This window comes from Chelonia mydas, chromosome 22 (genome assembly GCF_015237465.2).
Source record: "Chelonia mydas isolate rCheMyd1 chromosome 22, rCheMyd1.pri.v2, whole genome shotgun sequence".
Lineage (NCBI taxonomy): Eukaryota > Metazoa > Chordata > Testudines > Cheloniidae > Chelonia > Chelonia mydas.
Window position 1 is genome coordinate 18,346,513 of NC_051262.2, and position 21,933 is coordinate 18,368,445.

The window sequence follows — 21,933 nt, forward strand, 5'->3', positions numbered from 1 at the left end:
TTTTATCCAAACGCTTTCTCACCGTCATGAGGTGGGGGCATTGACGGCATGGTGTCAAAAACCTCATTGCATTGTTTCATTAAATGAGATCACTGCATCAAAATGTCAACCCATTGTGTCAAAATGTCATCATCTGGCAATGTAGTGTCACAATACGATGTGTTTTTATAGGCCTCCCACGCTGATTTTTGAGCCCCTCACAAGCACAAGACAAGTGGCAACCGTGTACAATAAACAGTGCCTTTCCCTGTGCAGAAATATATTCTGAGGTGCACTAGGGACCTAGGGACATAAAGCTATAAATTAGTTTGGGTCCTCAGCAGAGGAAATTATTATATGCTGGACAAGGTGTAGCTATGATTCAAATGAGAGAGCATCTAGGATAAACCAGTTTGTAATGCAACTGGCAAGGTGGGTAGGAAAGTAAAGGAATGTTGGATTGAAATGGACACAGTGAGATGAAAGGCAAACAGTATTTCTTTAAAGATGACTCTGGATTTACTTACTTCCATGAGATGGCAGTCACTGGCAGCAAAATGAATGCACTCAGGTATCCCTCTCAAGTAACCTAATCTTTGCAAACATTGGAGCTTGATTGATAGATTCTAGAGGAAGAGTTGCCAGGAGGCAGGGCATATGAGTAGGGAGGGAAGATAAGGAGAAATGTTGTATCTGTATCATCTACCTTCCCCACTCAGCAAATAAAATAGCACTAGATGGATTCTGAGATTAAGCAAGGTAGGTAGATAGATTCTACACATATTGATAATCACTTAATTTGCCTAGGCCTTACAATACTATTTTGAAGACCTGTTTGCCCTAGACCTGCACCACCTTTCCTTGGGAGTTCAATTTATTTAAGTATTTGTGGGTCAGTAGCTTTCTAATCTCATGCCTCAAGCCACCCTTCCTTCAGAACCATCCTGTTATACACTTGTTCTAGAGCCCAGTCCAAGAGTCTTAGTTTGTGCCTTTTTCAGCCCATCAACTGCAGGAAGACCTAATGAGTGCGCTCTGGCAGGACGGGATATCAGCAGGAAGGCCCTGCGAAATAAGTGTATTATACAAAGGGATCTGAGGAAGGTTACTTCGTGGATAAGAAGCTGGTCCTGATATAGGAGGCACCATGCATGTCAGCACATGGGAATAGACACAGGAAGTAGCTGAGAGATGTTCAAAGACCCTTGGCCACCAACTTTCAACTAAGCTCTGGAAAATTACTATACGGGAACTGCCCAGTCTGGTATGGTGGCCCCAGGTGATTATCACAATCACTACTTAAGAAAGGGATCATTACTGAGCAAAGCAAAGTGTTCCCTTCTAAAGGAAATGAATGCATTTTTGCCTCCAACAAGCAAGCAACTCAGTGCTCTGCACAGTTAACTAGTCCAGTCTCCCAAAGAAAATAATTTTAAGTTATATTTATGGTAGGGTCGTGTAAAAACTCTTCGGGCATTGTGGAAAGTTCATACTAAACATATGCACTATGCAGTGTAGTTGTAGCGTGTTGGTTCCAGGATATTAGAGAGACAAAGTGGGCGAGGTAATATCTTTTATTGGACTCGTCTCTCTCACAAACAGAAGTTGGTCCAATAAAATATATTTATCTGGCCTACCTTGTCTCTCTACTCTGTACTGTGACATCCATTGTTTTCTTACCATAATGAACTTGTGCAGTAAACCGTCTAGTTTTTCAATTAAAAACAGGCAAGTAGGACATGCTTTAATACTAAAAATGGTTTATTTACATACAGTGACTTGAAAAGCTCACTTAAAATAAGTTACAGTACAAAAGAGTATCTGTCTACACAGATGGACACAGCCCCTTACTGTAGTTTCTCTGTGCTGAAACAAGTTTTACAGCAAAAAAAATGAAAATATCAAACTTGTCTAGAACTAAGCAGCTGTTTGACTAGTATAAAAATGCACATGCACATCGTCTAGATACTGCCCATGAATCTTGATCCTACAAGTTGTTCCATGTGAGCAGACCCCTGCACCCAACCAGAGCCCTGTTGAAGTACATGGATCTCCTCTCTATTGAAGGGGTCTGCCCAAGCAGAATCAGGGCCTTGAAATTGACAAGCAGAATTAGACAATTATGTTTGCAGAAGAGGAAGTAGAGAAACTATGAAACACAGAAGGAACGTAATACTGCTCTAAAAACTGCTACTAAAATGGGTAGCTGAATACAGATGGTATGTTAAACTATAGGATGTGCGTTTCCACAGCACAGCAGCGTCTGATAATTTAATTTAATCTGCAGTCAGTCCATTTGAAGATCCAAAATAGTAACAGTACAGATTCCATGGCTGTGACTTGCACTAGACCCTCTATAGGATTTTGGGACTTGGAGGACAGAAACAAATTTTGGGTCAAGTGAAATTTGGAGAGTTTGGATAAAATGGGTTTACCTATATTAGCAAAAAGAAAAGGAGTACTTGCGGCACCTTACCTATATTAATGTCTTGCGTTCAATGTTTTGTTTTTAGTTTGAAGTGAGACTGGACACTGTACAAATATGCTCCTTCCCCAACTAACTGCTCCAATCCTTCTTTCATTGAAGTCAATGGGAGCTTTGCAGGACTGAAACCCTTTTAGCCCATGGTTTGGAATGTTCCTCCTTGGAATCCTGCTGTAATTGTATGCGAATCCCAGTTCCAAAGTTAGAGCTGTTCAGTGAGGGCATGTGTGTCTGCACCTGAAAGGGCATAAGATCTGAGAGAAGAGCAGTAGCTATAGCAGGAAGAAGCTGTTGGCAATTCATTTCTGCATTGGTTGCTGCTCCTTACATGCATTCTAGTGCCCCAGCATTGTGCTGCATACAATCGTACTTACATTGCAACAAAATGTTATCATTCAGTCACTTAGGGGTGTGTGTTAAAACTCCTCTTTTATCCAAATAATCACTCATTGTCATGATATGGGGGCATCTATTCCATTGTGTCAAAAACAAAAACTCTGTTGAGAACAGGATGGTTTGCAGTATCACTGAGAGTTTCCCTAGGCTTACATTGTGGTAGTTACACTGTCATAGCTTCTGACTGTCCACAAAACAAATTTATTTATGATACCCCGATAGGAAAAGAAAACAAATGAATTGAGATAATATAGCAAGCATTTCACAGGCAGGGCCATAAAAACAAAAATACTTGTTAAGCAAACAAGCTCATATTTTGATTTAATGCCAATTAAATACAGAAACAGCTCTGAGGTGTTGATTATTTGTTTTTTTTATTTTAAACTGAGATCTGCAGCAGCATTGAATCTGATGTGCTCACCACATATTTAGTAATAAGATGTGCTACTAGTAACCTGGAGCAGTAATTAGCATTGAGACAAATTCCTTGTGCAGCAATGTGCATATCTAAAAGGAAGCTGCTTGCATCACTGAGAGGACCTCCCAGAATCTTGATACAATGGAACCAAGCCATTGAACTTTGATATGAAATAAAACTTTACTGTGATTAGGCACAACTGGTAGTGTTTATTTAGAAGAGAGACTCTAGGCTGGAACAGAAGTGACTGTTGCAAGCCAAAGTTGAAGGGCATCTGCAAACTGTGCATAGGTCCTGGGAAACAACAAGGGGTGCTGCAGGTCAGGACTGAGGTGAATCAATAGAAATGAGTGGGGGGGAACCAGGTCTGGAACAGCAGAGGGAAGTCAGGATTTTGGTGCATCAGTAGAATAGGAATGGGCAGAGACCGCCATAGTAATAGGCAGGGTTCTCAGTCTGTCACTTTCAGACACACTAAGTCACCTAAAATATAAAACAAAAGTCAAACTGAAATATGCATCCACTTCTAAATACCATCCCAGCCAAAGAAACAGCACACGGTCCAAAACTGTAACACTTTTCCACTTCATGTAACAATGGGATCAAAACCCCGTTCTTGCAATAAGCTGTCCCTGTGATCAAACTGTCTCATCATTCTTTTTAGAAACATTTAAAGAGCTTCTTTGTGAGAGGAAAAATAGTTCAAACCAAATTTAAGAATTAAAGCGAGAACTAATAAGAGCGTGGCAAGCACAGACAGTTTGCAATGGGAAAGGGTTAACCATTGCCCGTTTTCATTCAGAGTGACGATAATTCTTTTCCCCCCATTTTCTTTTTTACACATATGGCAAGGGGTGGGGGTGTTGTTTTGTGGAGAGGGAGGGAGGGAAAAACAGGGAAAAAAAAGTTTTAAAAAAATTAAAAGGCATTTTTCCAAAATTCTTCCACAGGCCAAGATGAGAATTTTGAAAAATCTGTTCCTGGATCGTTGAATTTCTTATAGTTCTCTTGGGATTTTTTCTCTTCAACAGAGTGAATCAAATGCAATTCTGCAAAGGACATACACTTCTCCAAATGGCTACAGCTGGACTGATGACCAAAGACAACTTCACTGTTGATAGGACAAGTTTCCCCTGCGTTGTTTCAATGGAAGGAAATAAGATCTCACACATTATTTTAATCCCATTGTCTTGCCATGGCACAAATTTTAAGGGGAACACGGGTACCACAGTTGCGGCATCAGACATCTGTAATTCAGCTTTGTTCTAACATTTGAAATCAGAAGGATTAGCCACCTGCTTCTGAAACTGCTGCAGGGGAGAAGCTACAGGAAGGAAAAAAAGACAACATATTACTACAACATTCTTGAACTTAAAATAACGAAGGCAGCTGATGATATCAAAAAGTGGGAAGGTAAAATGATGTGTAAATGCACCACCAGAGCCTATTAGTAGCAGCAGGAATGTTCGTCCTGTAACGGCCTTAAAACAAGGAAGGCAAAGTGACTCTAAAAGTGGAGATGAAAATGGCACTCTTATTTATCCACAAAACAGCTATATACTGGGTAGCAACTGTTCAAGCTTCCCTACAAATGAGAATCAACCCTGACCTGGAGACACCTCCTGTAGGGTTGAGAGGGAAGTTCTGTCTCCATGGCCCATTCAGTCCTTGTTCTGTCTCTGAGGGCTGCCAATGAGGAAGCCAGTCAGTATTAATGGTGACTATGGCAGGAGCAGTTTTTGTAATGTGGATACCATGACCTGTCCATTAGGAACTTACCCGAGACCTACCCACTCATTTCACACAGGTCATGGAACAGCCATGTAAAAAACACTCTTCAAAACCTGCAGCGGGTCAGAAAGCTGTTGGAAAGCACTTACCTGCACTGTATGTACCCTTTAGTCAGAGAACTTTAGTCTTCTAATGGGACAGCTACCTTCTCTTCTGTACTCTTCAGCTTCTCCTTTTCTGTTCTAGAAAAGCCAAAAGCAGCCATCAGACCCCCTGCCCAACTGGCCTGGGTTCTGAGTCATAAGGAGGTAACAAGCAGGGATTCTAGAAATCCATTTGCCTTGGAAAAACATGAAATTGGAGGGGAGGAGGGAGAGATTGGGGTTGTTGTTTTTTTAAACAATCTTTAGTTTTTACATTTTTTGAAAAAAATAAAACCTATTACCTACATTTTAGTGTTGAGTACCAGTGTCACTTATTCAGTAAGTAACAGTGGGAGCCACGCCGCCCAGGGTGTTTCATTTTAAGCACAGAAAAACATGGATTTTTATATTTTTTTTAAATAGGAGAATTTGGGGGGTTTATCACTGAAAACTAGGCTCCCTGGCCATAAGCCTGTTAAGCGAAAGGTGCACAGACAGCTCGTGGGGTCTGCACTAGGGAGGAAAGGAGAATCTATCATTCGGATTTTAATTGGCTGTGACTCCTTCCCCAGAGGTATCCCTGCATAGGTGACACTCATCCCCCAGTCCACTGTCAGCACAGCAGCCCCCTTGATGTATCCTTGACCCATTCACACTCTGCTAAACACCAGCTTGTGTTTGACTGGAAAAGAAAATACCAGTCATATCACTAAGTGACCCACCCAAAGGTCCAGAGGGATGGAGGTGAATAGCAGGGATGGAATCAACACCACCTGGAGATCCAGAACAGCACTAATCTCTACTGGTGCCCCAAATTTGTTCCCAACACATCTCCCCAGGTGCACCGGCTGGCGAGCCAGCCGGGAAGCACATGGGGTACAGTAACTCTATACACTAGAAGACATGGTATCCTGTAGGTTCCTTTATTTGCATGGCAAATTCATTAAATTAGTTGGTTACATGTGTTTAGGCTACAGCATAGCTGTATGTTCCTGCAAATTACACAGTAGCTCAAATCACAGCTGGTTAGACATGGTCCCAATTGTTAGGATATAGATATTCAGGCCTGTCTGTAAAGGCCTATACTATAAGAATTTAGGTGCATTCTTATCACTTGGCTAGTTATAGAGGTATAAAAGAAACAATCAAAATCACTGTCTGCCGGTGTAAGGGCCTTCTCTTACTGTGACAGTCTGAGGCCCTGTTCTTAGGCTAAGGCCTTTGGCTAAGCAGCAGAGGCAGCCATAAGCTGGGAAGCGAACGGTCACATCCTCACATTCCAAACTAGTCACATTGAAATCAGGTGCTATTCGGCTGTTAGGAATACAATCCTGTCCTGATAATGCCTATCGCCTCCAGAGAAAGGGAAGTGCCTAGAAGATGTAAAAGGAAACTTAGTTTGATAGCATCCTGTCTGGCAAGAACTCACTTATCAATAGCTGGGATGTGAAATCCTCACTTCTGTATTGTTTTGTCATTATAGTTCCCACTTTGCTATTGTTTATTTGCATGGTCTCTGTCTGGTTCTGTGATTGTTTCTGTCTGCTGTATGATTAATTTTGCTGGGTGTAAACTAATTAAGGTGGTGGGATATAATTGGTTACATAATCATGTTACAATATGTTAGCATTGGTTAGTTAAATTTCAGGATAATGATTGGTTAAGGTATAGCTAAGCTGAACTCAAGTTTTACTATATAGTCTGCAGTCAATCAGGAAGTAAGGGGGGGAAATGGGAACAGGGACACAGGGTGTAAGGAAGTAAGGGTGGGGAATTGGAATCATCTTTTGCTAAGGGGGGGAATGGGAACAGGGACACAGGTAAGGCTCTGTGGTGTCAGAGCTGGGAAGTGGGACACTAAGGAAGGAAACTGGAATCATGCTTGCTGGAAGTTCAACCCAATAAACATTGAATTATTTGCACCTTTGGACTTCGGGTATTGTTGCTCTCTGTTCATGCGAGAAGGACCAGGGAATAAGTGGGTGAAGGAATAAGCCCCCAACACCAATCACTGCCCCACTTTTACCATCTAAACCTTTCAGACAATGGCTCCATTGTGATCAAGTCTTTTAATGCCACTGCCCATAACATTGTCTGTTCTGCATTCAGCCTTCACTCTGGTCCCCTTGCAAACTGCTCACTAAACCCCAACACATCACCAAGCTGCAATGCCTTTAACTACAGAAACAACAAGGAGTCCTTGTGGCACCTTAGAGACTAACAAATTTATTTGGGCATAAGCTTTTGTGGGATAAAACCCACTTCACCAGATGCGTGGAGGGAAAAATACAGTAAGCAGAATATATATTATAGCACATGAAAAGGACTCCTCGCTGTTTTTGCTGATACAGACTAACACGGCTACCACTCTGAAATCTTTAACTACAGCGTATCTTGATAGCCATGAGATAAGCAAATGCTGTGGCCACCAGCTCCTTTTTACAGCGTTCTGATACTGACCCTTCCCACCAACCTGTAGATGTTCTGTTTTAAGTGGTTGTAAAGCTTTCCTGCTCCCTTCTAGCAAAGAAGCTAGTTACATCATTCAGAGCTGTAGTTACACTTGATCAGAAAGTAATGAGTATTTGATGTATCCCTTGGTTTAGCAAACAAGGGGTTTAAAAAAGCTAGTGTTTCTCCTAATCACACAGGACATATCTTCTGTATCAGCCACTACTCCATGGTGCTGTGTTTATCCTTAGAACAGGCAGAGCAAGCTTCCCCCCACACAGACACCTCCACAGTTGGCTTCTACCCTGACTTGATGGACCCCCTCCAGGGGTCGGAGGAGGAGCTCATTCACTCTGTGAGCTCCCTGGTGTAACTACCAACAAAAGGGCCAATTACTGTCAGTTGACGGTAGGTTTTGCACTATCAACTCTTGGCTGCCGTGTGCTAGGCACTGGCCAAACCCCGATGAAGACATTTTGAGGTGTCCCAGAAGCCTCTGTCCTTACAGTTCTGTCTCCACCATCTCAATGCTCTTCTCTTGCCGTCTGTTCCGATAGTGTCGCCAGACAACTACCACTATCACCACAATGATCATCAAAGCACAGGCAGACCCTATGACCAGAGACAGGATGTGGATTTCCGAGAAATGCACTGCACAGAAGAGAAACAGGTGAATGAGAGAGGGTGGCTTGGTTGGGAGGGGACTTAGCAGAGGACTGGGAGTCCAGAACTCCCGGGTTCAGTCCTTTCTCACCCACATCCCTTATTGCATTCATTTATTTTCCTGATACCTTCCCTTGGTAATCCCTTTCCCTTCATGCATTCCCCCACACACGGTAGGAGATCATCCACTTGTGCCAGTTCCCTGTACCAGCTAACTTCATATTGACCAAGACAGTGCCCCGAGCCACGTACCTTGCTGCACAACACGGAGTTGGATTTCGCCAATCGTGCCATCAACATCTGGTGGGTTCTTCACCTGGCAAGTGAACGTCCCATTGTCGGTGGGATTCAAGTTCCAGACGACGACGGAAGCATCGTTCCGGCCAATGTTCCCATCCCAAGTAACTCGCTCTTTAAACCGCCCACTGGTTGGGGGATAGGGCTTCTCATAGTAGTAGAGCATCTAGATGATCAGAGAGGAAGCTTCATCACTACTGTGCAGTGTGTGACTGTGCCCTGCCCTGTGGAGGAGGAACCTGCCTGTCTGGAATTTGTGCTCAAGCCCATTCTGCAAATGTTCAAAGCATTTATAAAACAGGCAGGACAGAGATCCCAGTGTCTCCATCTCAGGTTGGGGGCCAGAGGCAAGAGAGGCAGCATGGATGGAAAGCAGACATGCAAAGGAGCCTAAACAAGCACGGTGGGATGGGATTGAGGGAACACGTCCCCTTCAAAATCTCTCTCCCCTGTTGATGTCTCCTTCACAGTGGCTGCAGGTGCCCTGCACCCCGACTCCTGACCCCATTTTCTCACCTCTGAAAGCAGCTGCAACTTCACATCCACCCGGGGCCTGTAGGGAGCCAGCAAGGCCCCAAGATAGCACAGGCTGGAGAAGGTGAATGGCGAGGGCAGGAGCAGCTGTGCTGCGTCAGCCTCTTGCAGCAGAACTCAGAGACCATCTGACCCCTCGGGGGGGATCCCTCCTGGGGCACACCAGGTTCAGGCTGGCCCTCTCCTTACACCAGTGCTGAAGCTGTTACACCTGCATTGAACCATGGCCCTTGCTGGCGTACTTCCCCTCCCACCGTGGGCCAGGCAAAGTCACAAGCCAGAGCTGTGGCTTCAGTAGGGACACAGGACCAAATTAGGCTGCGATGTAAGCAGGTGCAGCTGCATTTGGCCCCCAGTATTTAACCATACACACGGAAACTACCTAAAAATGGTTCCTCTAGCCAGGTTCGATGGCCAGCAAAGAGAGGACCTGAAACCAAAACTCACTGCAGAGGGGATTAGTCAGCTGAATCTTTTAATCAATTAAAGTCAGAGAGTCACGTACCAGATATAACTCTGCTAATCTCTGGTCCCCACCCACACTCACACCCTCTATTGTTAGTTACACTCCCAAGTTCGACACAGCAGGAGAGGCTTGTATGAGCAATACCTTATCGCCCAACTGGAGCATAAAGGTCCCACTTTATTACCACTTACAGACTCAGCAGAGTTAATTCCCTGGGGCCGGAAGTTCCAGGTCACCGTCAGACGCTGGCCAACAGGGCTGGAGCTGGAAAAGGTGCATTTTAAGCGTACATTGGTCCCATTCAGAGCCTCTACTTCCCTGGAAGTGTGAACTTCCACAGCTGCCACAGGCCAAAGTACTGCAGGGAAAACGGGATGGAAATAAAAAAAGAAGCTACAGTCTAGAAGGAAGCACCTCACCCTTTTTTGTCTACACTTAGGGCTTCTGTTTTGGGGGGTTTATTAATTTCATTGGGGGGGTATTTTTAGCAATTTGAGTTTTATGTAGATGTCCAAAAATTGGGGGGGGGGAGGTTTCAGGGCTCTCTCTATATATAGTGTGTGTATATACTATAATGAGTAATCTTTGTAATGTTCCCTAGTGCACTTTAATTTAATACAGTTACAAACAGCACTACATTAAAGCACACTAGGAAACTTTTAGTGTGCCCTGGCAGGGTCTACACAGACCAACTGACGTGCAACATATTAACATTCTTTGGAAAGCACACCTGTGTAGAGCGCACTACCCTATTGTGTAGACGAGCCCTTAGATACAAGTAACCATTTCCAGTGTATTTCCATGTTTGTGAATAAACACCAATTTCATTCTTTGTGTGTCAGGAGTCTTTTATCAAAGTTTATCAGTTAAAACCAAAAATTAGAAGCCCTATCCACTCAATCTGGACTGGTGCCTGCCCTATCAGCTCCTGTTAATAAATTACACCACGAATCGCATAGTATCTGTTTGCAGAACAGCAATATACAGCACTGCAATTCCATGACAGACGTGTTAGAAGAAGGTCTACAGAAGAATTCTGCCATTGACCTACCTACTCAAAGTAATTTTCCCCTCTGTTGATATTCACCCCTTCTTGTCAACTGTTGGGAATAGGCCACTTCCACCTTGATTGAAGTGGCCTCATTAGCACTGACCCCCCACTTGGTAAGGCAACTCCCATCTTTTCATGTGCTGTAATATACATACACACCTGCCTCCTGTATTTTTCACTCCATGCATGTGATGAAGTGGGTTTTATCCCATGAAAGCTTATGCCCAAATAAATTTGTTAGTCACTAAGGTACCACAAGGATTCCTCGTTGTTTTAGTACCGTGACAGAAAACCCCTTCTGTTGCTGTAGCAAGTGTCTACACTACAGCAGCTGTGCCACTGTAACGTTTGTGGTGTCGACACAGCCTCAGTATCCTGGACACATTCCAGCTGGGGTGATTATATTCTGCTTCTCTCAGTTCCCCATGCAGTTCCAGTTGGAAAGAATATCCCTTCTCTCTTGTGTAGCACTGCTAAGTGCTGTTAAGCAGCTACTATGTCCTACTCCAGACAGGGTGGATGAAGCCACTTCTTTACACAGTTTGTATTATTACATTAAGCATTTCATGCACTGCAGGATGAATGGTGCTCAATGAAGGCAAGGTGTCCCTGGGTGGGAGCATGCACGGCTCCTGCTAATATTGTTCCACAGTTATTGCCCAGCTGCTTGGTGGTGGTTTTTGGGGTAGGTTCTGTATCTCATTCAGGACGGAAGGTAACCTTTGTTATCATAGAATCTCAGGGTTGGAAGGGACCTCAGGAGGTCATCTAGTCCCACCCCCTGCTCAAAGCAGGACCAATCCCCAATTTTTGCCCCACATCCCTAAATGGCCCCCTCAAGGATTGAACTCACAATCCTGGGTTTAGCAGGCCAGTGCTCAAACCACTGAGCTATCCCTTCCCCCTTTGTAAGGGTATGTCAAAGAAACATCCACAGTTAACCAAACCGCCCCGGCTGCAGTTTATGAAAACAGGATAAGTCTACTAGAACTACCAGGAAAGAGAGAGAAAAGAGGACTGGAAAGAGAGCAGAGAGAGAAGATGAAAAGGTTAACTTGTAGGGAGGCCTTTCAGCTTTGGAATCCTGATTCTGCTCTTGCTCACACTACTGTAACTGCAATGATAGAGGCCATGTCTACACTGCATGCACCACAGCCCCATAGCTACAGTGACATTGTGGGAGGCACCTCCTACAATCACAGAAGGGTTTTCCATCATTCTAGGATATCCACCTCTCCAAGCAGCAGTAGTTAAGTTAACGGAAGAATCCTTCTGCTTACCTAAGAACATAAGAATGGCCGTATTGGATCTGACCAATGGTCCATTTATCCTATTATCTGGTCTTCCAACAGTGGCCAGTGTCAGATGCTTCAAAGGGAATGAACAGAACAGGGCAATTATTGTGTGATCCAACCCCTGTTGTCCAGCCCCAGCTTCTGGCAGTCAGAGGCTTAGGGACACCTGGAGTGTGGGGCTGTGACCCTGACCATCTTGGCTAATAGACATTGATAAAACTATCCTCCATGATATTATGAAATTTTTTTTGAACCCGGTTATATTTTTGGCCTTCACAACATCCCACAGCAAGGAGTTCCACAGGTTGACTGTGCATTGTGTGAAGTAGTACTTCCTTATGTTTGTTTTCAGCCTCCTGCTTATTAATTTCATAGTATAACCGCTGGTTCTTGTGTTATGTGAAGGGGTAAAGAACACTTTCCTATTCACTTTCTCCACCCCATTCATGACCTAGCCACATCTACACTGGGGTTAGGTCTGTATAGCACAATGCTCGGGAATGTGAATTTTTCCACAGCCTGGAGCACTGGAGCTATGTTGACCTAACCTTTAAGGGTAGACCAGGCCTAAATGACATTACTTCTAATTTATAGATATCAGAATCTAATCAAGTTAGTTGCTAGAATCAAGCTAAAAGGGTAAAGCTATGTCAATAGAGGTGTTAAGGGAGATTTCACTTGAGTTAAGGTAACCTAATTGAGCTAACAATTGAAAAAGCAAAAACCCACCTTTTTTTGGCCCATGGAGAGAGGGCTTTAAGAACTGGTCACTCGGACACCTCCTGCATATTGCAGGCCGTGAACCTCGTCCACCCACTCCTGTTATAGACCCTTCCCTAAATACACCTCCCTGACAGCAGGGTGGCACCAATGAAACCAATCAGGAAACTCTGTGTTAAGGCTGACATCAAACCCCGCCCCACCCCCCCCCGATTTATCCCATCGCTCTTGGACACACACAGCGTTGGGGGAAATGTGAGAGAGCTGTTCGACCATTGTTGTTACTCCCTTCTTAATTCATGAAGTGCCAACACTGTGCTCTGCGCTGCACAGGGCACAAAGAACAGACCCTGAGCAGGCAGGACACAGTGCTGCCAATTCTTGAAATGTTATTTCAAGGCTCATTATAAGAGTTTTTTTCTGGAAAAGGCCCAACTGCTGGAATCAGGTTATTACCTGAAAATCTCAGCTTTCATTGACAAGAGAAAAGTTCCCAGCCCTTGTGGTTTCAGAGAGAAGCTTGACAAACATGATCCCTTCTGCCCCAGCATGAGAAGGCAGGTAAAAGCATCCCAAACTTCTGATCTTTACATCTCACCGTTCTCCCTAAGGCCTGACATGCATGTGGTTGGCAATGCTGTGACATACTGGGGAATCCAGATTTTTTTTTTTTTTTTTTTGGGGGGGGGGGGGGGGTCAGGGCTTGATTTTACTTTTCGTAACAATTATAAACTCTTGTTGTGGGCACCTTGGAAGAAGAGGGTTTGAGGGAGGGCAGACAGTGGCTTGTGAGGAGGGACAGTGAGACTCTTCCCCACAAAGTGGGCAGCATGGGAAAATGCCCAGAGGTGGGAGATGGCTCGAGGAGGGCTCTAGTCTCACCTGAGGGAAAGAGGTGTTACTCATCTGGATTGCCCATACAGTACAACACAGCGGACTTCACACAGCAACTGCCTTTGCCTTCACTAGCTGCAAAACCCACGTAGCGTCCAGCTGATAGGGTGACCAGAAGTCCCAAAAATCAGGACTGTCCCTATAAAATTGGGTCTTTTTCTTATATAGACTCCTATTACCCCCCACCTCTTGTCCCGATTTTTCTCACTTGCTGTCTAGTCAACCTCCCAGCTGATCACCGAGACTCACCTTGCCTTGTGGGCTTTATTTCCTATTACCCTCTATGTTACTGTGTTTGGCAGTATCTGGTGGGGCTCTGATATATCCAGAATGTAATTCAAAACCCTGGAATCTGTGCTCTTGGCATCCTCCTCACTCAGTTTTCTAAAAAAAAACCCATGTCATTTCACAGATACGTTCATCTTCTTGAAACCAGGACCTCATGCAAAAGAGAAAACACCTCAAATATTTTTTCATAGTTTTGCATTTGAAAATCTCTTTTTGGCAAAGATCAACTTTTGCATCAAAGTGAAAACCACCATTTTGAAAAAAACACTTTAGTGCAAACTTGGGCTGTAATTGTAAATGTTTTTCACAACAGATCACAGAAAAGCCTGCATAATGACAGGTTTCAGAGTAGCAGCCGTGTTAGTCTGTATTCACAAAAAGAAAAGGAGGACTTGTGGCACCTGAGAGACTAACCAATTTATTTGAGCATAAGCTTTCAGCTGTAGCTCACAAAAGCTTATGCTCAAATAAGTTGGTTAGTCTCTAAGGTGCCACAAGTCCTCCTTTTCTTTTTTAGAAAAGCCTGTGTGTTCACGCACAGGTGCTGGAAGTGAAGTGAAGTGACCCAAGCATCCTAAAACCACATGGGGTCTATGGACCACATTCTGGATCTCTTCTGTGAATGTAAACCCTGTAAAATTCCACTGAAGTTGGGGTATTTATTCCAGATTTACATTGCTGCAATGGATCTGAAACCTGACCTGTCTCTTTAATAGCAGGGCAGTTCAAAGAGTAAAGCCCTCCGTCCTGGCCGGAGCAGGGACTGAGAGGCCAGAGGAGAGGAAATAGCGTGTGACCCGACCTCCGAATGCTCAGGCCTCAGTCTCTAGCTGGAACACACCTGAACCTGTTTGTCCAAGACTTGTGTCCACACGCACAGTCACGCCAGGCAGCTCGCAGCGCAATCAGACCAAGAAGACTCTCCACCACGGAAAGACATGCCAGAATCCCACGGCACGACTTTAGGAGGGAGGGAACTGGAAGAACAGGAGGGTAAAAAAAGGAGGCAGCTGAGGCCAAGAGGGGAAACGCCCGAATAGTTCCTTACCTAGGAGCTGTCCCCCCAGGACGAGCACAGCCCCCATCCAGCTGGGGCCATGCACGGGGGGAGGCAAGTCCATAGTCCAGAGACCGAGCAGGGAGATAAGGGAACTTCTCCGAACTGGGGGAGAAGGGAGCTCCCCGGAGTCCTCCTGCCACACGCGCCCCTAGCGAGAAGACCTTGCCCCCCTCCCTGCCAGGGCAGGCTCGCAGCACGGAGTGCGGGCTGCTTCTGCCCGAGTCACGCCCAGAGCGGCCCAGCTTGGGCACCAGCCGCGGAGCCAGCTCAGCTCTGTGCTCAGCCCAGGTGGATTTGCCTGTCCCCTCTGTGTAGCAATCACCACTCCGCCCAGCTTCCCTCCTCCTCCCGCGGGGAACCGGCTCTCGGGATTCTGGTTTTCTTTTCCCCACGTTAAAAGAGCTTTAGTTTTTGGAAGTTCGCTTTTTGTTTCTTTAAACCGCATGATCTTTATCGCCACTGTCTCATGCTTCTGTCCTGTTTAAACATGCCAGGTAGATTCTGAATAAATAAGGCGACAAAGCCCAAGTTCGCAGGGAGATTTGCTGCTAGAAAAAAGTCTGCCCCAGTGTATTTACATACAGCATAGAGCAGGATAGCGTGTCCCTGGCAAAGCAGAGTTGTATACGGGGCTGGGGTATATGTACACAATGTACAGGGTGCAGTCTTCATAGCCGCGATACAGAGCCCAGCAAGACCTGCCACTCTTCCCTTTGCTCAGAGGGATCGTGTCCCTCTGCAAAACGGGTCTACATGTAGCCATCCCACTAGGGCTGTCGTTCTCAAACTTTTGTACTAGGGGCTGTCAAGCTGAGCTCATTAATGTTGGTGAAGTGCTTTGAGATCCTTAGCCAAAAGTGTTCTCATTAAACCAGAGATTACACCATTTTCCAAACCACCTGAGCCCAGGGCTTGCATGGACAGGGCTCACATGGACAGGGCTCTGGAATCCTTCCTGGTGCTCAACAAACACCACAAGGTAACAGGAAGAGATTTTCCTCCCCAGCAACATCCCAAGGAAGCATGACAGAAACACACACTCTAATTCCCCTCTTGTTAGTATTAGAGGAATGTAAATCACTTTCCAACTCACAGTGGTTGGGACCAGAAGTTGTTACTGTCTGATTATTATATATGGTATTATTATTATTTAGTTGGTGTTGGTCCTGCTTTGAGCAGGGGGTTGGGCTAGATGACCTCCTGAGGTCTCTTCCAACCCTAATTTTCGATGATGTTCTCCAGCCAGTGTGAAAACAATTGGATGTCTCAGTCCAGTTCCTAGTGCACAACCATCCATACGGCAGGCGGAAATCTCAGTCACGACTGGCACTGACTTGCTGACAGGCACAGGACTGAATGGACCTTGAGACCGAACTCCCCTCTCACTCCAAGGGGGAGCCCCTTTAGCTCAGTGCTCAGGCACATTGCCAGAGGCAGCGCGAGGGAAACCTTGCCTGCCTGGCACCTGTGCCATAGTGTACTCATTCCCCGAAAGGACAGAACAAGAGGCAAGAGCCAGGAGACTAGGCAGGTTGATAAGGAGAGGACTGGAGCAGGGGCTCTCAGATTTTTCCATAGTAGGAACCACATCCTCATAAAGAGGTTCTCCTGGGGACACCCCCACCTCCTCATCACCATCCTCTAGCATCCTGGCTGGAAATGACTGAACCTTTTATGCAACTGAACATCTGGAAACAAAGAGAGAATCCCAGCACCATGTGCCCAGCCCGCCCTCTGCAAACCAACAGCATAGCTGGTCTAGAGGGCCTCCGTCCTTTACCTCCCCCAAAGCACTGTACATTTCTAGTTCAAAGAGTAACCTGTCCCTGTCCAGTCCACTCTGCACTGCATGTCACCAGACTTCCCCTCAGTTGCTATTCTGAGAATAGTCTCTCCATTTCTTTCACGTCTACAAACCACATTTATTGTTGGGTTTTTTTGTTTGTTTGCATGATGGGACATTTGTTTCCTGCCACCATCCTTGTTGCAGTGCAAACACTCTTAGTTTAGGTTTCAGAGTAGCAGCCATGTTAGTCTATATTCGCAAAAAGAAAAGGAGTACTTGTGGCACCTTAGAGACTGACAAATTTATTTGAGCATAAGCTTTTGTGGAAAACACTGAATGCATCCGATGAAGTGAGCTGTAGCTCACGAAAGCTTATGCTCAAATAAATTTGTTAGTCTCTAAGGTGCCACAAGTCCTCCTGTTCTTTTTACTCTTAGTTTAGATCACTGTCAGAAAATGTGCTGAAGATGGTTTGTGGCTGAATAGGTGCATCATGCACACAAGAGCTATGAGTCAAGTCCTGGGACAGAGCACACAGGAGTGTTTTGTGCAGAAGCAAGCTGGAAGGCAAAGGGTACGTGAAAATGGCCTGGCTCCTGTTTGCCATAGGAAGTGGAGAGGGAGCCCAAGTGAAGTACAGAGTAGTGATTTTATAATGAGCTGCAAAGCTTGGGAAAAGTTTCTGCAAGGCCTTGGAGAAGGTGAAATGAAAATGAGCATGAGTGGAAACAGGGCAGGAAAGAGGACAACCAGCAAAGGGGAAACCCTTTCCCTAGCTCTAATGTACTATGGAGAGCACATCTACTGGTTAGAGCAAGGGACCAGGCACTAGAACTCCTGGGTTCTATTCCCTGCACTGCAGCGGAGTGTATGAACTTGGGAAGTCACTCCCCTTCTCTGTGCCTCAGTTTCCCCTCTAAAAATGGAAGATCATGTTGACTTGCCTCTGAGGATTGTGGGAGTTGATTACTATTTGTGAAATGCTTGGAGATCCCTGGGAGGAAAGATGCTATATTAGTGCCAAAGGTTATTTATGACCCTAAACATGCTCCACTCACTACTGGGTCAGGGAGGGCAGGCTGTGCCCCATCTACTGTTTGAGGTGCAGTCCCAAGGAGCCCTTCCAGGCCTGTGTCTGTCTAAAGTACATATATGGCTCTCCTCAGCAGCCATGCCATGCAGGGCCTCCCAGGTGTGCCCAGGGTGTTGTGCCAAAGGATGGAATTTGATAGGTGTTGCATAGCCCTCGCTGGTGTGCGGAAGTGTGCGCCAGGGAAGAGGAAGAGGCCCAGCTTTGCCCACATGCATGCAAGTTTGTTCTTGCAGACCCAAGTCATCAATTCACAGCCTAGGCAGCAGCAGGGGAAACTGAACACAGCTGCTGCCATGCCCCAACCTGGAGCAACCTGTCGAGTGGGTGAGCTGATTACGCGCAGGGACACCTCAGGGGATAGGACGGGCCGGAGGGGGCCAGTCGTTATCATTCGTGTCTGTTCTGCAGAGCTACAGCACCTCGGCTCCTAACGCAGCTGCAGGTTGGTCTAGAATTACTGGGCAGAGGAACGTGGCTTGAAGTCAGGCCTGAACTTGCAGCAGTTTAGCAACAGGCTTCTGTTTTTAACCCTTCACTTTTGCCAGGCAGAGGCAGGCAGTCCGCTCCCATTCCACAGTCTTGCTTCCCATTTTGAGGGGGGGTCACAGGGTAGTGGTTTCAGAGTAGATGTTTGGGCTCACATAGGCAGGGAGGAGCACTGGGCAGGGCATGAACAGAACCATGGTGTGGACAGCATGAGATAATCTGTGACCCCTCTTCGGAGCCACACTCCTTTGGGAATTGATGCTTTTGCACTATGTCCCTGGAAATGTAGCTTTTTCTAGTTGTTCCCAGAGAAAGAAAAACATACTAGTGCCTTGATTATCAGCGGTGGGTCAATATTTGTATAACACCTTACACCCAAGGACTTTACAAACCCCGTGAAGACAGCATCACAGAAATGCAGCCACCTCTGGGGTGTAGCATAGCAACTAGGAACACAGCAGTGGGAAGGATGGGATGTATAGACCTAGGATCCTGGAGCAAGATCCCTTCTCTTCTTATGAAAACTGCCCAGTGGGATCTTTAATGTCCATGCAGACAACCAATCAGCTCCTGCTCAAACAATTCAGCCTCACTGCCCTCCCACAGCTGGGAACAGAGCCCAGGAATCCTCATTCCTGGCTCCCTGCTCCTTCAAGCAACTGGACTCCACTGCCTTTGACTGCAACATTAAAAGTCATTTAAATGAGAGTAGGGAAATCCTGGCACTGTGTCCAGGCAGGTCTCCAGCAGGCAGGGCATGTCCCACAGATCAAGAGCGCAAGGCAGATTAGGAGACAATGACTCGTCAAGAGACTGAATTTCAAACCAACAAAGAGCCTTTAGAGAAGGCTGGGCAATGGCAGATGATTAACCCACTCCTCACCCCATCTCAGCTTCTGTTCCTGTGCAGCAGCCCTCATTGGGCAGCCCCGAAGTCTTTAATTCACACTTTGAAGGAAGAAGCACAAAAGCCCCAACATTAACCAACCTTTTCTGCAGACCATGAAAGCCAAGGCCCTGCTCTTCCTGTATTTTCTGAGAGGCGGGTGAGACTCAGCCATACATTTGCAGTGCTGGTGTCGGTCTCTTTGCTCACTTAGCAAGAGCAGGTCCCAGGAACTCCACATGGGATCAGCCACATGAATCATTTTCAAATGGGAGCAGGGTCTTGTGATGAAAGCAAGAAATTGTAAAGCAGGACACTGGGGTTCTCTTCCTCATTCTACTGTGAGTTGCCCCCCACCCCCCGAGTTCAACAGGGCTCATTATTCCTTAATAGATGGCTTCCATATAGCTCTTTCCATATTCCAAAGCAGCCCCTGGTTTGGGGTGCCACCAGTCAGAGGTGCTGAGCACCCATAGCTCCAGTTAAGATTAATGGGAGCTGCGGGTACTCAGCACCTCTGACAGTCAAGCCCAAGGAGGTCTCAAGCTGGGCTCCCAAGAATCAGTGACCTTTCTGACAACCTGGGCCTAATGATTGACAGCAGTATGTCCCCTCACTGCCAGCCTTTGACCCCATCAGCTGACAAACACACCCAGCCCACCCTTGTCTGTCAGAGACCATCAGTACAAGAACCATAAAGGGGACAAGAGCAGTGGGTTGTGCTGAAAGGTGAGTGATCAGACTGGAGGGGGGTTAATAGGGCAGTTCCTCAAGGAACTGTGTAGGGGATCAAGCTGATTCAATATTTGTATTAATGACCCCAGCACAAGAAGTAGGCACGTGCTAACAAAGTTTGCTGATCAGACCAAGGTGGGAGGATCAGAATATTACACTGGAAAGTCTGGAGGGCCTGGGGTGGCAGAAACAGGATGCAATGCAGGAGTACAAAGCGCGAGGTCAGGCACTTCAGGCCTAACTAAGAATCGCTGCTACAAGCTGGGGGCTCGTCAGCTGGAAGTGACAGAAGAGGGGTGTGGGTGTACAGGGGCTCACTCACCACCAGAGCATCTCCTTGGGACCAGGCACGGCAAAGCTGCTGCCTTGCTGTGTAGCTCCCCCTGCTGACAGTCACGCTATCATGGCAGTGGTCTCTCTTCCCACAACTTGGCCCTTTGGCCAGATCACACTTCAGTCTAACAGAGCCCAAGCAAGCTACAGTCCAATGACCTTACAGCAAGTCCTGCCTCGGTCCCTGAGCTCCATGGTTCTCACACCCCATACCACCACCGGTTTCACCCCACATTCCTCACAGGCTAGCAGGGGAACTCAGGCCCTCTCTCTATGCTGGGGTCCAGCCCAAGGACCCTATAGCTGGCAGTTAAAGTCTCCTCCCTCTGACTCCTTGGTGCCTCCCACCTCTTTTGCCCCCCACAGAGTGACTACAGACCCTTTCTTTTTATCTTTGGCTGATTTTTGGTGCAACAGCCTCATCACACAGCTCCTTCCTATTGCAAACGTCCTGGCTTTATAATGACTATGACCCAGCCCCTCCCCAGCTGGGCTTCACATCAATTAACTGCTCTCTCCAATCAGGTATGTTAATTAGCCTCTCAGGCCCACAGTAACCCCTTCAGGGCTTGTGTGGGGTACACACCCCATCACAGGGTCAATCCCAGGATGACTATGAGCCACTACTGTGATGGGGCTGTGAAAAAGGCAAATGCTATGCTAGGCTGTACCAGGTGAGGCATTTCCAGTAGAGCTAGAAAAGTATTCATACCATTGCACAAGGACTGGTGTGACCTCATCTGGAGTCCTGCACACAGTTCTCATCACCCATGCTCAAAAAAGAAGAATTTAAACTGGAATAGGTGTGAAGAAGAGCTACAAGGATGATGAGGGGAATGGAGGGCCTGTCTTATAAGAGGAGCCTGGAAGAGCTTGGCCTGTTTAGCCTCGAAAAAAGAAGGCTCAGAGACGATCTGATTGCTCTCTATAAATACATCAGGGAGGTAAATACCAGAGAGACTGAGAGCTATTTAAGCTAAAGGACAGTGCTGGTACAGAAACGAATGGATATAAACTGGCCATGAACAAACTCAGGCTGGAAATTGTAAGGTTTCTTACCATCAGAGAGGTGAGGTTCTGGACTGCCTCCCAATAGGGGTTGTTGGGGGCAAACAACGGATTAGTTTTAAGAAAGAGCTGGACAAATTCATGAGTGTGATTGTATGACAGGTTTGCTTGTGATGGTAGAGGTGGGGCTCAGCAGTCCTGTGGCTCACTTCCAGTTTATGTCTCATGTGCCTAAAAGCTCGTGCTTCAGGGCTTTAGCTGGCCACCTGCAAGGGTCAGGAAGGGATTTCTCCCCACCCACACTATATTCTGGATATTGTTGTTTGATTTATCTCCTTCCTCTGAAGCATCAGGGATGGCCATGGCTGGAGATAGGATATAGAACAGGGAGGGCCCGGACTCTGAGGTGGCATTGAGCATCCTGTGTCAGGCACTCAGCTGGCTGGTTCCTGCTCACATGCTCAGGGTCTAACTGATCCCCATAGCAGGGGTCAGGAAGGAATTTCCCCTGGGTCAGACTGGCAAGCACCTTGGGGAGGTTTCACCTTCCTCTGCAGAGCGTGGATGCGGGTCACTTGCCAGGATTATCTGTGTGTATCCCATTTCCCTGCCATTGCAGAGACCTTGGGCACTGGTGCACGTCAGTCCCTCCTGTTCTCTGCCTGTGGCATGTAATAATCTAGTTTCCTGAGGGCTGTGATACCTTGGTCTCATTTCAGTTGCTGGGTTCAGTGT

General features: G+C 46.3%; 1 protein-coding gene across 2 annotated transcripts; it reads right to left on the reverse strand.

The window, feature by feature from the left end:
- Positions 1 to 1,722: 1,722 nt before the first annotated feature.
- On the reverse strand, positions 1,723 to 20,621 carry MPZL2 (myelin protein zero like 2). 2 transcript variants are annotated; one of them, XM_043534144.1, is made up of 7 exons: positions 20,180 to 20,621; positions 19,225 to 19,403; positions 9,755 to 9,921; positions 8,519 to 8,729; positions 8,110 to 8,254; positions 5,159 to 5,251; positions 1,723 to 4,602 (listed from the first exon to the last, which is right to left on the reverse strand). In XM_043534144.1, exons 2-6 carry the CDS (start codon positions 19,382 to 19,384, stop codon positions 5,191 to 5,193), a joined length of 744 nt encoding a protein of 247 aa, XP_043390079.1. In that variant the 5' UTR covers positions 19,385 to 19,403; positions 20,180 to 20,621; the 3' UTR covers positions 1,723 to 4,602; positions 5,159 to 5,190. The 2 variants fall into 2 exon arrangements, with proteins under 2 accessions (XP_043390079.1, XP_007062443.1); XM_007062381.4 differs by lacking the exons at positions 19,225 to 19,403; positions 20,180 to 20,621 and adding an exon at positions 14,860 to 15,270.
- Positions 20,622 to 21,933: the final 1,312 nt, after the last annotated feature.

Bases quoted from the DNA above. Each gene is read 5' to 3' on its own strand.
- MPZL2 (XM_043534144.1), bottom strand. From the start codon at position 19,384: ATGATTCATGTGGCTGATCCCATGTGGAGTTCCTGGGACCTGCTCTTG. The intron at 8,730-9,754 runs GTAAGTGGTAAT...CTGATCATCTAG, and splicing joins GAATTAACTCTGCTGAGTCT to ATGCTCTACTACTATGAGAA. The intron at 5,252-8,109 runs GTAAGGACAGAG...TGGCTTTTCTAG, and splicing joins GAGATGGTGGAGACAGAACT to AACAGAAAAGGAGAAGCTGA.